Source organism: Schistocerca piceifrons, chromosome 4 (assembly GCF_021461385.2).
Source record: "Schistocerca piceifrons isolate TAMUIC-IGC-003096 chromosome 4, iqSchPice1.1, whole genome shotgun sequence".
Lineage (NCBI taxonomy): Eukaryota > Metazoa > Arthropoda > Insecta > Orthoptera > Acrididae > Schistocerca > Schistocerca piceifrons.
The window spans coordinates 19,881,148-19,896,786 of NC_060141.1; the positions used below are offsets into that span (position 1 = coordinate 19,881,148).

A 15,639-nucleotide genomic window follows, 5' to 3' on the forward strand; every position below is an offset into this window, starting at 1 on the left:
AAGTTGGAAATAGTATCTACCGTAAAAAATGTAAGAGTAACTATCCAGAGCGACCATATAAAAGAAAGCAAATGACAGGCTGGGATTTAGAAGACCAGTCTTAGAAAATGTAACTCATCCACGAAAAAATGGATTACAAGGCGCTTGTTCGACCGATTCTTGAGTATTATTCAACAATATGTGATCCTTACCAAACAGAACTGAAAAAAGAGATAGAGATATGTTGCCTCAAATGAAGAGCGGCCCGTTTCGTCACGGGATGGTTTAGTCGGCGGGAGTATGTTACCGAGATGGTCAACAAACTCCATTGGCAGAAGTTACCAGACATGCGTTGTGATTCACGATGCGGTTTGTTACTGAAACTTCGAGAGAGCACTTTCCAGGAAGAGTCGGATAACATATTACTTCCTCCCACGCACATCTCACGTAATGACTACGGTGAGAGAATTCGAGGTAATCCAGAGGCTTATCGTTAATCATTCTTCACAAGCGCCAGTGGCGAGGAGAGTGAAGGGAGATTAGTTAATGTCACCGGAAGAACCTCCGCCATACAGCTTTAGGTGGCTTGCGGAATATGATATAGATGTAGAAGGATTATTTTGACTCTGCTGGGCGATAGTGTGGCCTCTTGCTACACGCGATGCGTGTGCGTGTGAGTGTGTGTGTGTAGGAAGGGAAAGTGGTTTGTGTGCTAGAGAATGAGAATGGGAGGGGGCGAGAGATGTGGAGAGACTGTATTAGATTGATGATGTACGTTAAAATGTAACTTTCTGACTGAATCTGTTTCGGATGTTGCCTATTATGTATGACGAAGAATTATTCTCTCTGCACTCGTCAAGTCGTATCTCCATTCTGTACTAACAAGAAATTAAAGCTGCAGCTTACATACAGTGTATGCTCCTGTCAAGTTCATGTTATATGGTCGTCTGACACCCTACGTGGCTGATAAGACTACGCACCACGTGAATAAAGGAAAAAATCAGTCAGCCACCTAGGTGCGTTTCGCGTCGCTTGTGGTAATCCACGGTCTGGTAGAGTTCATTTCATAGTACAACATATTTGTGTTAACTGTTGTGAAGGTAGTTCGAAATGACAGCCGAAGACAGGAATTTGTCAGCTGTTTTGTATGGAATAGATGATTTAAGGCTGGTAAGTTTCAAGCAGTTCCTGGAAGATTTCCTTACTTAAATGCGACGGAGAGTTTCGCTTCTTCATAAATGTGAAACCCTTTTCACTTCTCAAAGTAAAGCCCATTTCTTTCAAAATTATAGCAATACAGACACCAGAAAAAATTCAGAATCCTTAGTACGAGTTATATGCAAGATAGATTAGAGAGTGATTATGTATGTCTCTTTTCCTTTTTAGGAGGAAATGCCAATCCCGGAACCAAAAGAAAATGGTACGTTAAGTTGTGAAATATGAAGGTAAAACATGACTATACTATGACAATAGATTATCTTGTGTTAAAACGCTGATAGCGGAAGCATACACAGGATCTCGGCTGTGGTTACTCTTGGAATCAACGGTGAAATCGTTTCGAGACTTCACAGCAAATGGTTCGCAGTACACTTGCTACTAGTCAGTGTCCATTATGTTTTGTATATTTCTTCAGTCTGATATTTAACTCGTATGTCTGCCTTTGTGCTAAGCAGGGATCCGAGTTCTGATTGTGAAGTTCATTTTTTGTTAAGAGAGGAAGGAGCACCCCCCCCCCCCCCCCCCCACTAGACCACAAGCTGCGGGCATCCCTCTCTCGTTTCCGAAGAATTTGTGCGAACTGTAAAATTTTCGTTACAAGTCTTACTGGTGATATGATTGCACGCTCTTTGTGGGCGTCGACATCTCACACCTACGTACAGGGCTTGTTCCGGATTACTCCAGGGCCAGTTGCAGGTAAAGCAGCTCTTATTTTTTTACTCATTTCTACTTCCATATAATAAGTGAAGGTACCGTCCAGTAAAATTTTATGAATTCAAGCAGCAGCGCATACTGTATACCGTACTCCGAATTTTGTACCGATCTCAGACTGCCGTGACAATTTTTTATTAGCTGCATTCACATAGCCAGAAAAACCAGTGTTCAGATATTTGAATACTGTGATGGCATACCATCTTTCGTGTTTTTACAACCAGATGGTTGATAATACGTAAATGTGCCACGTTCCCGAATTTCGCGGGCTTCCCGATTTTTTAAAGTGTGCCGTAACACGTCCCACGAAGCCTCAGCTGGGACACCAAAATTCACGACTTATAGGCACAGCGAACAATTCGAAATATAATGGCCACTCACTTAAAAATGGTCAGCTACATGAAAATGAATGCGTAGAAGGTGGTAAGCAAGGAACTTGCTGTACGGTGCGGTAGGAGGTTTAAGAAGTATGTACTCTTCTTTTTTAACTACCTGTCCCGATTTTCTGCAAATTTGTACCGACAACAACACTCACTAGCGTTATTTGCAAAGTACGTTACACTTTACGACAGGCTACGGTTGCCCATGCGTCTCGATTAATCGGCAATCACCTGTTGATCTACTTTTTTTTTTTTTTTTACTCTACTCTATGTACTGAAGTTTATTTCACGCAATCGCAAAGCTGTGTAACAATCATGATTTACTTGTTCATATTGTTGAGTGAGAACCATGAATTCGTACGCTGTTGCAGTGCCTGTGTGTCTTATTATAGTGTGTGAGTTCTCATTGATTTGTGATGCCCAAAGCGAAACGTAACTTCTCTTTCAGCAACGGATACAGAGAAATGTGGCCTTTCACAAAAAGAGGCAACGTAGCGAATATAGGCAACCACCAGCTGTGGAATGGAATGACAACAACAAAAATTTTCGCCGTGATGGGCCTCGTACCTGGATTTCCCGCTTATTGTGAGCGGTCGCCTTACCATTTTCCTATCTGTGCACGACTCGTGTCCAGACACAAACTTTCATATGTTGTCAACCGTGCGTACATCCATAATGTATATTCCCGTACAGGTGAGATATATTACTGGAAAGTCGTTTTCCTGGTGTCAACAGAGTGTCACATAAGTATCCAAAGGGACTCTGCATCGTATTCAGAATCATACAGGCACTGCAATATCATATTTATTGCATGCAATGGGCAAGCAACTTTCAAGCAACTTGCCTCACCTGTACAGGAATATACATGATGGATGTACCGGTACAAGTTGTAGATGCACAGTTGATGACACACGGAAGTTTGGGTATGGCCGTGAGTTGTGCACGGATAACCAAATGGTAAGGCGACCACTAGTGATAAGTGAGAAATCTGGTTTTGAGTCTCGGTGCGGCACAAATTTTCATTGTCGTCATTCCGTTCCACAGTTAGTGGTTGTCTATATTCGATGTTGCAAATACATTTAATGTATTTCACAATGACTATCGTTGCTGCATTGCCTTTGCATCGTATTGAGAATAACACAGGCACTGCAGTGTCGTATTGGATACAAGAGAGGATACACTCATTGCTACCACTGAACTGACAACAGCATGTAGAACTGTAAAACACTGCCATTCATTTAATTCACTTGGTCACATGATGAAATTGTGTTCAGTTACATATCCTAACTCTGTGAATGCTAGCTGAAAGCAGATTATTGTCTGTCACTTGAAACCATTCCTCCTCCCATGGGCACATGACTGTACTTCAACAGCGAGGCTGGAGCATGCAGGATGACAGCAGACTCACCTCCTTTGCTGCTATATCCATCCTTCTGCTCCCCACAACAGCCACGTGCCTTGGAAAGCAGCAGAGAGACACCTCCATTGCAAGGACAAAAGCCACAGCAATACTCAAATACATTCTTACACCTCTTCTGCATCGATGTTCCCAGCCAAAAATACATTATTTCTGCTACAATCATACTCAAATTCCGATACATTCTGCTACAATATCAAACATAATTCATAATATAGCCTACACAATATATTGATGCTATATAGACTAAATAAAACACTTGAACTGTAAGCAAGCAATGGAAAATCCAGGCTGGAATGTAACAGTATCATGAGAAGGAAAGTTGCTACTCACCATATAGCAGAAATGCTCAGTTGCAGATAGGCACAACAAAAAGTCTCACAATTATAGCTTTTGGTCGTTAAGGCCTTCGTCAACATTAGACAGACATACGAGCACACACACATTCACGCAAACGCGCTATCGTGTGTGTGTGTGAGTTGCGTTTGTGTGTGTGTGTGTGTATGTGTGTGTGTGTGTGTGTGTGTGTGTGTGTGTGAAGCGTATGTGTGTCTATTGTTGATGAAGGCCTTAATGGCTGAAAGCTATAACTGTGAGAGTCTTTTTGTTCTGCCTATCTGCGACTCCCCATGTCCACTCCACTAATCCTTTTCATAGTATTAACTTTCTAGCTAGGCCATTCGACTATCAACGACACCAAGGATGACAGAGGTGAACATGAAGATTGTGGGCCATTCTCAGTGTCGCTGTTAATACGAGGGCCGTTCAGAAAGTAACCTCCGGTTGATTTAAAAAAATACACCAAGTTAAATAAAAATATTTTAATATATACATCTTACAACTACATCTTTGCACTATTTTTCTACATAGTCTCCATAGCGATTGAGGCACTTATCGTATCTCTTCACAAGCTTTGAAATTCCTTCTGCATAAAAATCACCCGCTTGTGCCTGGAGCCAGCCTGTGACCGCATCTTTGAGCTCTTCGTCGTCATCAAACCGCTGTGACCCGAGCCATTTCTTCAAATGCATGAAGAGGTGATAATCACTTGGCGCCAGGTCTGGGCTGTAAGGTGGATGGTTGATAACGTCCCACTTGAAGGACTCAAGAAGGGCCGTTGTTCTGCGAGCAGAGTGAGGACGGGCGTTATCGTGCAAAAAAACGATACCGGAAGTCAGCATACCACGGCGTTTGTTCTGTATAGCCCGTCGTAACGTTTTTATTGTTTCACAGTACACGTCTTGATTAATGGTCGTACCACGTTCCATGAATTCAACCAACAACACCCCTTTGGCATCCCAAAACGCCGTTGCCATCAGTTTTCTGGCAGAAAAATCTTGTGAGGCTTTTCTTGGTTTGGTAGGCGAATTTGAATGTGCCCACATCTTTGATTGTTCTTTTGTCTCAGGGTTCACGTACTTAATCCAGGTTTCGTCACCGATCACGATTCTATTTAACAATGGTTCTCCTTCGTCCTCGCAACGTGACAGAAAGTCTAATGCAGAGGCCATTCTTTGAGTTTTGTGGTGGTCGGTAAGAATTTTGGGCACCCATCGTGCACAGAACTTACGGTACCCCAATCTTGTTGTCACTATCTCGTACAAGAGAGTCTTAGAAATCTGTGGAAAACCAGTAGACAACTCCGACATTGAGAAACGTCGATTTTCACGAACTTTTGCATCAACTGTCTGAACGAGTTCGTCAGTCACCAATGATGGTCTACCACTCCTCTCTTCATCATGAACGTTTTCTCGTCCACTTTTAAATAAACGTACCCATTCATGGACAACTCCTTCACTCATAACTCTTGGTCCGTACACGGCACAAAGCTCACGATGAATAGCTGCTGCAGAATATCCTTTGGCTGTAAAAAACCTTATGACAGCACGCACTTCCCATTTGACGGGGTTTTCTATTGCAGCACACATTTCAAACTGCCACAAAAACTAAACTAGCACAGGTACGACGTTCACTCGACCACGGCTTGATGCCGACTGACCTGTTGAGTGCGTGAACGCACAGATGGCGTCGCTACTCCCCCCACAACCCGCACTGTGACCAATCGGAGGTTACTTTCTGAACCGCCCTCGTACAATAACTGCAGTTTGATCCAACAGTTATGTTCCTCTTCTTATGGGATGTGAACTTGTGAAGGTATAATGAACTCATCTATAGGAGGATTTTGTTTGCTTTGTATGTGATATGTTTCATTGTAAAATAGCAGTTAAATATATCTGAACCTGTAAGTATAGTAACAGTTTGGTCACCTTGTGGTACTTGAATTCAGTTCTAGAATATTATAGGATAACAAGGACAGATTAATTCACATTTGGACTCCATGATAACCTCACTGCATTTTATGAAGTTCTTCACTGTGATAAAAGTGCCACCACCACCTGTGACTAACCTGTTCTTACAGCAAGTACTCCAATCTGAATTAAGGATTTCATTGCCATTCACTTCCTGTTTCAATAAACTTTGCACCCCAAAACTGTGGTTGTTGTTGTGATGGTCTTCAGTCTAAAGATTGGTTTGATGGAGTTCTCCATGCTACTGTATCCTGTGTAAGTCTCTGCATATCTGAGTAACTATTTCAGCCTGCATCTTTCTGAATCTGCTTACCGCATTCATCTCTTGGTCTCCTTCTACGATTTTTACTCTCTGCACCTTGGTCTCCCTTTACAACTTTTACCCTCCGCACTTTCCATCAGTACTAAATTGGTGATCCCTTGATGTTTCAGAATGTGTCCTATCAACCAATCCCTTTTTCTAGTCAGATTGTGCCACAAATTTCTTTCCTCCTCAGTTCTATTCAGTACCTCCTCATTAGTTACATTATCTACCCATCTAATCTTCAGCACTGTTCTGTAGTATCACATTTGAAAGACTTCTATTCACTTCTTTCCTAAACTGTTTATCATTCATGTTTCGCTTCCATACATGGCTACACTCCATAAAAATATTTTCAGAAAAGACTTCCCGACACTTGTTAACAAATTTCTCCTCTTCAGAAAAGCTTTTCTTGTCATTGCCACTCTACATATTATATCCTCTATACTTCAGCCATCATCAGTTATTTTGTTTCCCAAATACCACAACTCATCTACTACTTTCAGTGTTTCATTTCCTAATCTAATTCCCTTGGCATTAACTGATTTAATCTGACTAAATTCCTATTATCCTCATTTTGCTTTTGTTGATGTTCATCTTATATACTCCTTTCAACATAATGTCCATTCTGTTCAACTGCTCTTGCAAGTCCTTTGCTGTCTCTAACAGAATTACAATGTCATCAGCAAACATCAAAGCTTTTTATTTCTTCTTCATTCCATACTCCAAATTTTTCTTTGGTTTCCTTTACTGTTTGCTCAATGTACAATGTACAGATCCTTTCAACATAATGTCCATTCTGTTCAACTGCTCTGGCAAGCCCTTTGCTGTCTCTAACAGAATTACAATGTCATCAGCAAACATCAAAGCTTTTTACTTCTTCTCCATTCCCTACTCCAAATTTTTCTTTGGTTTCCTTTACTGCTTGCTCAGTGTACAGACTGAATAACAGTGAGGACAGGCTGCAGCCCTGTCTCACTCCCTTCTCCACTTATGTTTCTCTTTCATGCCGTTCAACTCTTATTACTGCAGTCTGGTTTCTGTACAAGTTGTAAATAGCCTTTCACACCATGTATTTTACCCCTGCTGCCCTCTGAATTTCAAAGAGAGTATTCCAGTCAACACTGCCTAAGGGTTTCTGTAAGTCTACAAATGCTATAAATGTAATTTGCCTTCTCTTAACCTATCTTTTATGAGAAGTTGTAAAGTCAGCATCACCTTATGTGTTCCTACATTTCTTCAGAATCCAAAATGGTCTTCCCTGAGGTCAGCTTCTACCAGTTTCTCCATTCTTCCGTAAAGAATTCATGTTAATGTTTTGCAGCCATGACTAATTGAACTGGTAGTTCAGTAATATTCACACCTGTCAGCACCTGCTTTCTTTGCAATTGGAATTATTATATTCCTCTTGAAGTCTGAGGGTATTTCACTTGTCCCATACATCATGCTCACCAGATGGAAGAGTTTTGTCTGGTTGGCTCTCTCAACACTATCAGCAATTCTAATGAAGTGGTGTCTATTCCCAGGGCCTTGTTTCAACTTACACCTTTCACTATGTGACGAAGGATGCTGGGATTTTTTCACTTCCTCTCTTGTTTTGCTATCTGCCTCCTTAAATACATTTTTTTCATTTTAACTAATTACCATTAACATACATAAGTATAATCTACATTTTCATAAAAAGAGAAAGGTTGGCCCTCAGTCTTTAACAATATAGCACCAGATCTAGTTTTGTGCTTAGTTCTGTGTATGTAATTAATTTCCTTATCTATTTTGACTATTCATAGTGAATATATTTTGTTATAGGGTGAAATCAGTAATTGGTTTGTGACTTAGATTCTATTGTTGACTTATAAACAAATATAAATTATGTACTAATTAAAAAGCTTTGGAGGAACAACCACTAGTATTCTTAAAGTATCTATTTGGCTCTGTTCGAATATATGTTAGCAAAGCCAGCCCTTAATTAATCCAAAAGTAATTACCAGGTTTGTTTAAAGTATTGCTTGTATAACTATATCTGTTAATTTCATCATTTAAACAAATTATTCGGCTTCACCCTCCTAGCATAAGAAACTGCTAAAAAGAAGGAATTTTTTGATATATAGAATGAGTTATGTTTTAATCGTAATTTCTGTAACTTAAACATCAAACAATGTTTAGTTTCAGTACTTATTCTTGTGATGATACATAAAGGCCTGATTTTTGGTTCCAAGACAGTCAGTCCATGGCCAAGTTTCAGACAAGAAACCTGTGTTGATTAGAACAACAACAATGCATCAACATAACTGTGAAATAAGTGTAATATAAATAGGCCATGTGTTAAAACAATGGCAGTGTCTGTTCAATATGTACCATATTATTCTGCAAGAACTGTGTGGTTAGGTTTTTACTGCTCAGAGACGTTCAACAGTAAACTATTGTAGCAGTATGCTGATGTTTGCCTGCAAACTATTAATGAGGCTTATCGAAAAGTTAACCAATAGTGAGCTGGTCATATTAACTGTGTAATAGTGGGGAAATTGTGAACAGTGAAAGTAAAGAACTGTGAAACGTGAATGTTCACCTGTTGGCTACATCATTTACAGTAGTCAGTGTAGAACATCTACCCATTCCCTCCCCACCCCGATAATTCAGCCAGTATAACAACGCAATACATTGACACTGAGGACTATCAACGAAGATCGTACAGCAGGCAAATGCCACATATGGTTCCGTTGCGGGTGAGGAATATTGTATGTAGACACAATAAATTGGGCTTGCAAACTTTGAACAGTGAACTTAAGAACAATTTAGAGTACAGTGGTTTTAATGAAGGAAGTGCAACAGTTAATCAGTGCAGCGGTTTTATGGCCACAGTATGACAGCAGCCAATCAGCAAGTGGGTTCTATGGAAGCAGCTATTGAGTACAGGAACAGCCAATCAGCATGCAGGTGGACACATCCGACCAGGATAAACAAGATGCCTCACCAAGAAAATTATAGCTTTCAGCAGCCGTGCAGATGACAAATCAAGATGAAAACCACAGCAGCAGCAGCAGCAGCAGCAGAAGAAGAAGAAGAAGAAGAAGAAGAAGAATGAATGAAGATAAGGCAATTCATAGCAAAAGCCATTTTATATTAAGTGATACATAATGAGTGGCATTAATGAACAGGCCGGTGAGGTGGGAGACAATGGACAACAGGGGAGTGGTGTGATTTAAAACAAAGCTGTAGAGGTTAAGTTTTTAAATAAACGGAAAGGCTTAATGGGGACTGATTCGCAGGACAATACTAGTTACGGAAAATTGGAAGAGATGTTAAGGCAAATTATGAGTAGTATGTGTATGAAAGAAGACGTTAGCAGGTTGGTAAAATAGTATGAAAAAAGACATTAGTAGGTTGGGAAATAGTATAAAGGAAGTAGTACATCATACTAATGAGAAATTAACAGTAATAAATAGTAAATGTGTAGAAGAGAGAGAGAAACTTTGTGATGACTATAGTAAGAGGGTTGAGGCTTCTGAGAAACTTTGTGCTGAAAGTAGAGTTGAAGTTGAGAACCAAATGGATCAGATTAAAAATGATTTTGAAACAGAGGTAGAAATCAAGTGTGCAGTAGTGGTAGAGGAGAAACTGGTAAAAGTAAATGAAAATGTAGATTTAGAATTGACTGAAATGGAGAGGAAGGTGAAAGTGGTACAAAATCTAAATCATAGAGAAAGTGACAGTGGTTCTGACTCAGACAGTAGTTGTAATGATGATAGCAGTGATGAATCCAGTAGTGATGAGAATGAGGTATTTGAATAATAATTGATAACTATGGCAATGTGGTAAGTAAAGAAAGAATACAGGAGGATAATATTGGGCCTAAAGAAGAGTTACAGTTTGAGAGTGGCAATGAGGAAAAGGACCATGCTATTTGTCATTTGACTATGTTTGATAATTATTTTGGTCAGCAGGGTGATATTTTTTCCTGGGAAAGGACAAATGAGGATTTGTTCTGTGAACAGCATCACTTGGTAAGTAAAAAGGAAGTGTGACACTCTGTAATAACAGCAAGTGTACAGTGTTAACTGGACAGTGGTAGTGATATGAGTAGCATTTCACCGGTATTGTTTTAGTCTATTAAGAACACAGTGGATATAGTAGTGATGCATGTTTCTGGAAAAAAATTATTGGTGCTACTGGTAAGCTATCAAAGAGTGTGAAACAAGAGGTACTATTATTAACTGTGGTGTTGGCAGGACAGCTGTTGGGGTGCAATTTCTTGGTGATTCAAAATCTCAGCATTGATGTTATATTTGTGACTAATTTCTTGTGTAAATAAAAAGTAGGGGGTTCAACATTTTGTGTTGGATTCATTATGTGGCGATAATGCTTACCCCAGCTGTCTGTCTCATTTTTCGTGTTTCCTGAGGCAGTCAAACTCTTCTCCTATTCTATCTATAGTTTATAAGTGAATCAGAAGCATTCTATCTTTCACTTCCATATGATTTTGTTCAGCAGGATACTTTAGTATAGGAATATTTTAGAAAAAGTTTCTCTAGTGTTATCTGTATGTATTATGTTGTGTTAGTTATAAGTAATGGAGTCATACGAGGATGGAAGAAAGTAAATTGGTACAACGATTAAAGAATTTCTGTCAAACAAAGAGTTAAGGTAAGCAGAAAATGAAAGGTGTCAGCATATGTGGAGGAGACGGTGCAGCTTATCTGAAAACATTACCATCTGAAGTAACCAGCTTCTTGGTGTAGCAACAGAGGCAATATGCAGTAAAAACCATCTTAAATATGAGATTTTAATATTAATTGTGGTATAATAAAAGTGTTTGCATTCAGTGCACTTAGTATATGGAGATAACTATCTACCTATAGAAGTCTGTCATGGTACAGCCTTTTCTAACATTACGGAACTACAACTTTAAACATAGTTGCCTGGAGTAATGTTTGGAAAGGATAAGCAAGATTTGGATGTATATCACCATTCAGGCTAGAATATTAAGCAATGTGATGGAATACAGTGAAATAATTGTTTTTCTAAGTGATAATTTTGTCTGATCAGCAGTGAGAGTTAAGTTTGCCTTAGCGTAAGGCCCTCGACGTAATAATTTCTTTAACTGTCTGCAAATTTCACTAATCCCACCTTCAGACACAGTATATTGAACTGTACACTCATAGTAGCTTTTGTTATACTGTCTGCCACTTGTTACTGAGAGCTAATGTATTGAACATTCAGATGTCCGTTTCACAGTTAACATATGAAATTGTATTTAATATCCACGTGCTTCAGTCATCTACAGGGTGGTGCACGAAATGTGTTACCATTTTATTTTTGAATATAAACTTTACTGTCAATGCAATCTGAAAGGAACATATACTACAATGAAGAGCCATCCATGGAGATTTGTTCTAACTCAGCACATGTTCAATATGTCCACCATTTGGTTTCCTAACTTATGTCCACCATTTTGTTTCCTAACTTCCTTCAAACGAACACTGAAGTTAGTGATTACCCTACGGCACATGTCTTCCATAATTTCACTGCAAGCTTTTTTTTCCTTTAGGTACCCCCAAAGAAAAAGTCACATGGATTGAGGTCTGGACTATTGGGGGGCCAAATTTGTCCATCATTGAAGTGACCTGGAAACCTGAGTGAAATGATACGCATGTACAAATGCTCATGTAAAAACTCCAACACATCATTATTCTCCCAGTAGACAAGGATCTACCACTGTGATACTTGACCAAAAGTATGTTAGTGAAGGTCTACGCGAGCTGACACCTCTACATACAGCATCTGCCATCAAGATCACATTCATGTGATTCAAACTGACCTACAGACCCTCCTAAAAACCTCAGGCCCCTCGCAAGGTCTCCCGCTTGGTGAGTAAATTTTTTTATCTGCCCATTTACATTATACTGATGTGTACTAAAATATTAAACTGGAGCACTTATGTCTGGTCTTGTAGCTGTCATTAAATACATCAAACAACCTATTATTTTTCTGTACAGTTTATTTCCAACCATGTCACCGCAAACATTTTCATTGAGTTTGACACTCATTTGTGTTTTATAGTGTTTCCAATCCTCTATGTTGAATCTTTTCAATAAGTTGTCGAGATGAACATGTTCACCAAGAAATATTTTGCCATTGGTCCTCTGTGTATTTCTTCCAAGGAATAATTTTGTTTCTCTGAATTCTTGCATTTCGAATTTTAATTTTAAATTCTTCTCAATACCATTGATTTTTCTTTTAAGATTGCCAGAAATTACATCATGTATATAAAGTAGCAAATAAGTATTATAATCATCAGTGCTTTCAACATAGAGACATCTGTCAGCTTCCAATTGTCAAAATCTGATCTCCTTCATAAACTCTCAAATCTACATCTATATAGATACTCCGCAACCCACTGTATGGTGCATGGTGGAGTGTACCCGAGTGTACCCTGTACCACTAATCATTTCCTTTCTTGTTCCACTCGCAAACAGGGCAAGGAAAAAACAACTGTCTCTATGCCTCCATATTTATTTATTTACACATCAAGTTTCGTAGGACCAAATTGAGGAGCAAACCTCCAAGGTCATGGAACGTGTCAGTACATGAAATTACAACATGAAAGTAATAACAGGTAAAAATAAAAGTTTATGAACTTGAAAAAAGTCAGTCCATAAGTTTAAGTAAATGCAATCAACAATACAATGAGAATCAGCTTAATTTTTTAAGGAACTCCTCGACAGAATAGAAGGAATGATCCATGAGGAAACCCTTTAGTTTCGATTTGAAAGTGCATGGATTACTGCTATGATTTTTTAATTCAGTTTATTGAAAATGGATGCAGCAATATACTGCACACCTTTTTGCACGAGAGTTAAGGAAGTCCGATCCAAATGCAGGTTTGATTTCTGCCAAGTATTGACTGGGTGAAAGCTGCTTATTCTTGGGAATAAGCTAATACTGTTAACAAGAAATGACAGTAAGGAATATATATATTGAGAGGCCAATGTCAAAATACCCAGACTCGCGAACAGGGGTCGACAAGGGGTTTGTGAACTTACTCCACTTATTGTCCGACCAACCCGTTTCTGAGTCAAAAATATCCTTTTAGAATGTGAAGAGTTACCCCAAAATATAATACCATATGACATAAGTGAATGAAAACAAGCAAAGTAGGCAAATTTTTGTGCCAAACGATCACTCATTTCTGATACCGTTCGAATAGTAAAAATGGCAGCATTAAGTCTTTGAATAAGACCCTGAACATGGACTTTCCATGACAGATTACTATCTATTTGACCACCTAGAAATTTGAACTGTTCAGTTTCACTGATCATATGCCCATTCTGTGTAATTAAAGCATCAGGTTTTGTTGAATTGTGCGTTAGAAACTGTAAAAACTGAGTCTTACTGTGATTTTGCGTTGGTTTATTTTCTACAAGCCATGAACTTAGGTCTTTTACTGCACTATTTGAGACTGAGCCATTGTTGCACACAACATCCTGTACTACCAAGCTAGGGTCATCAGCAAACATAAATATTTTAGAGTTACCCGTAATACTAGAGGGCATATCATTTATATAAATAAGGAACAGGAGTGGCCCCAACACTCATCCCTGGGACAGGCCCCACTTGACAGTACCCCACTCAGACCCTACATCACACCCTGAGGGACAAACGATTCACCTCACATGACAACATCCAGCTGTATGTGCAGAACTGGTTAACATCGCAGCCCCAGGAATTCTATGAGACAGCCATTCACCACCTTGTGCCACAGTGGAACAAGTGCCTCAACAGCCAGGGTCAATACTTCTAACATACATGTACTGGTTTCTGTAATTAGGCCTCCAGCTTGTTTCTTTTTGAACGTCCCTTATAGCTTGTGGTGTTATAGATGTGGAAATTGTAAAGGTGGTGTGATATTGAAAAAGTGTGACAAGAAAATAAAATTCAAGAGTAAGATAGACAAATCTTCATCATTTATTATGTCAACTGGGAACCACAAAGTTAAAAAAATTTCAACCTCAAGAATCTATCCCTAGATGCACTGCAGCCAACAACAAGAAAACTAAAATAAGTAAAAATAGTTTTTTGTATATCTTACACCTCTCAAAGCTTTCTAAACTGTTGAAGAGACTGAAAAATTTAATGGTAATGAGTGGGAGGGTAAGATTACAAGTTCCCTCAATGTTTGTTTCATTCTGGTGCCCTCTTCTGCTATATTATGTGTTAAGTTGTCCATTCCAATAGTCTCCTTCAAGATCCAGTCATTACTACTTTCAGCTTCAAATAGAAACCTATCTTCTTTTAAAATTACATCTATTACAAATACAATCTTGTGTTGTTTGGGACACCATAATCTGTAACCATTTGGACAATAACCAGTTATGAAACATTTTTATGGTCAGAAATCAAACTTACTTGCCAATAATTTCTTTGAAATGTACAAACATTCATTGTACACAAACACGCATAATTTCTTCAAATTTGGCTTATTTCCATGGCTTAGCATTACTGGAATTTCTCCATCCAAAGCTCAAAATGGACTACAATTAGTGATAGAAACAACTTCCAATATTGTTGCAGACCGAACTGCTTTCCAAGTCTGCAGCCAAGAATCATACAACAAACCTTTTCAGTGATAGTACAATTTGGTGTCCTCCACTCCATTTTGCTAAGGTGTTTATCTTATGTAAACTAGAACTGCAGTCCCTTTTCTTCAGTGACGTTCATCATTTCTTTTTAAATGTATTCAGGACAATTGTCACACGTAAATCTATGACTCTTCATGTTAAAATGAGCAGTAATCATTCCATAGTATACTTTAAAACAATGAAACACTTCAGACTTTGATTGGAGAGTGTAAGATGCTGTAAAGCGAGTACAAGTATTAGTGAAAGTCATTATATACTTCTTTCCATGAAAAGAAACACATTGTAGGACCAAGCACATTGTGTATTGTGTATTGTTCAGTGGTTCACAATCCCACAACAGGCCACAGCAGTCCACCCAGCCCACCGCAGCCTATGGGGTACAGCCCCCAGTGAACCCCCACCAGGAACAACTCATACCAGATGAGTGTAACCCCAAATGCTTGCATGGTAGAGTAACTATGGTGTACACGTACATGGAGACAGTGTTTTTTGCAGAAATCACTGACATAGTGCAACTGAGGCAGAATAAGGGGAAACAGCCCACATTCATTGAGGCAGATGGAAAACCACCTTAAAAACCATCCACAGGCTGGCCAGCACACAGGATCCCGACACTAATCTGGCGGGTGGATTCATGCCAGGGACCGGCATGCCTTCCTGCTCGGTAAGCAGTGTGTTAGACCACACG

General features: G+C 39.2%; 1 protein-coding gene across 1 annotated transcript in view; it reads left to right on the top strand.

Moving 5' to 3' along the window:
* The first annotated feature begins 1,805 nt into the window (after window positions 1–1,805).
* LOC124796311 (sorbitol dehydrogenase-like) overlaps window positions 1,806–15,639 on the top strand; it is a 114,575-nt gene continuing 100,741 nt past the window's right edge. The window contains exon 1 of the mRNA XM_047260439.1: window positions 1,806–1,893. Within this exon, the coding sequence (XP_047116395.1) occupies window positions 1,812–1,893 (82 nt within the window). The 5' untranslated portion in view covers window positions 1,806–1,811. The remainder of the gene's footprint in view (window positions 1,894–15,639) is intronic.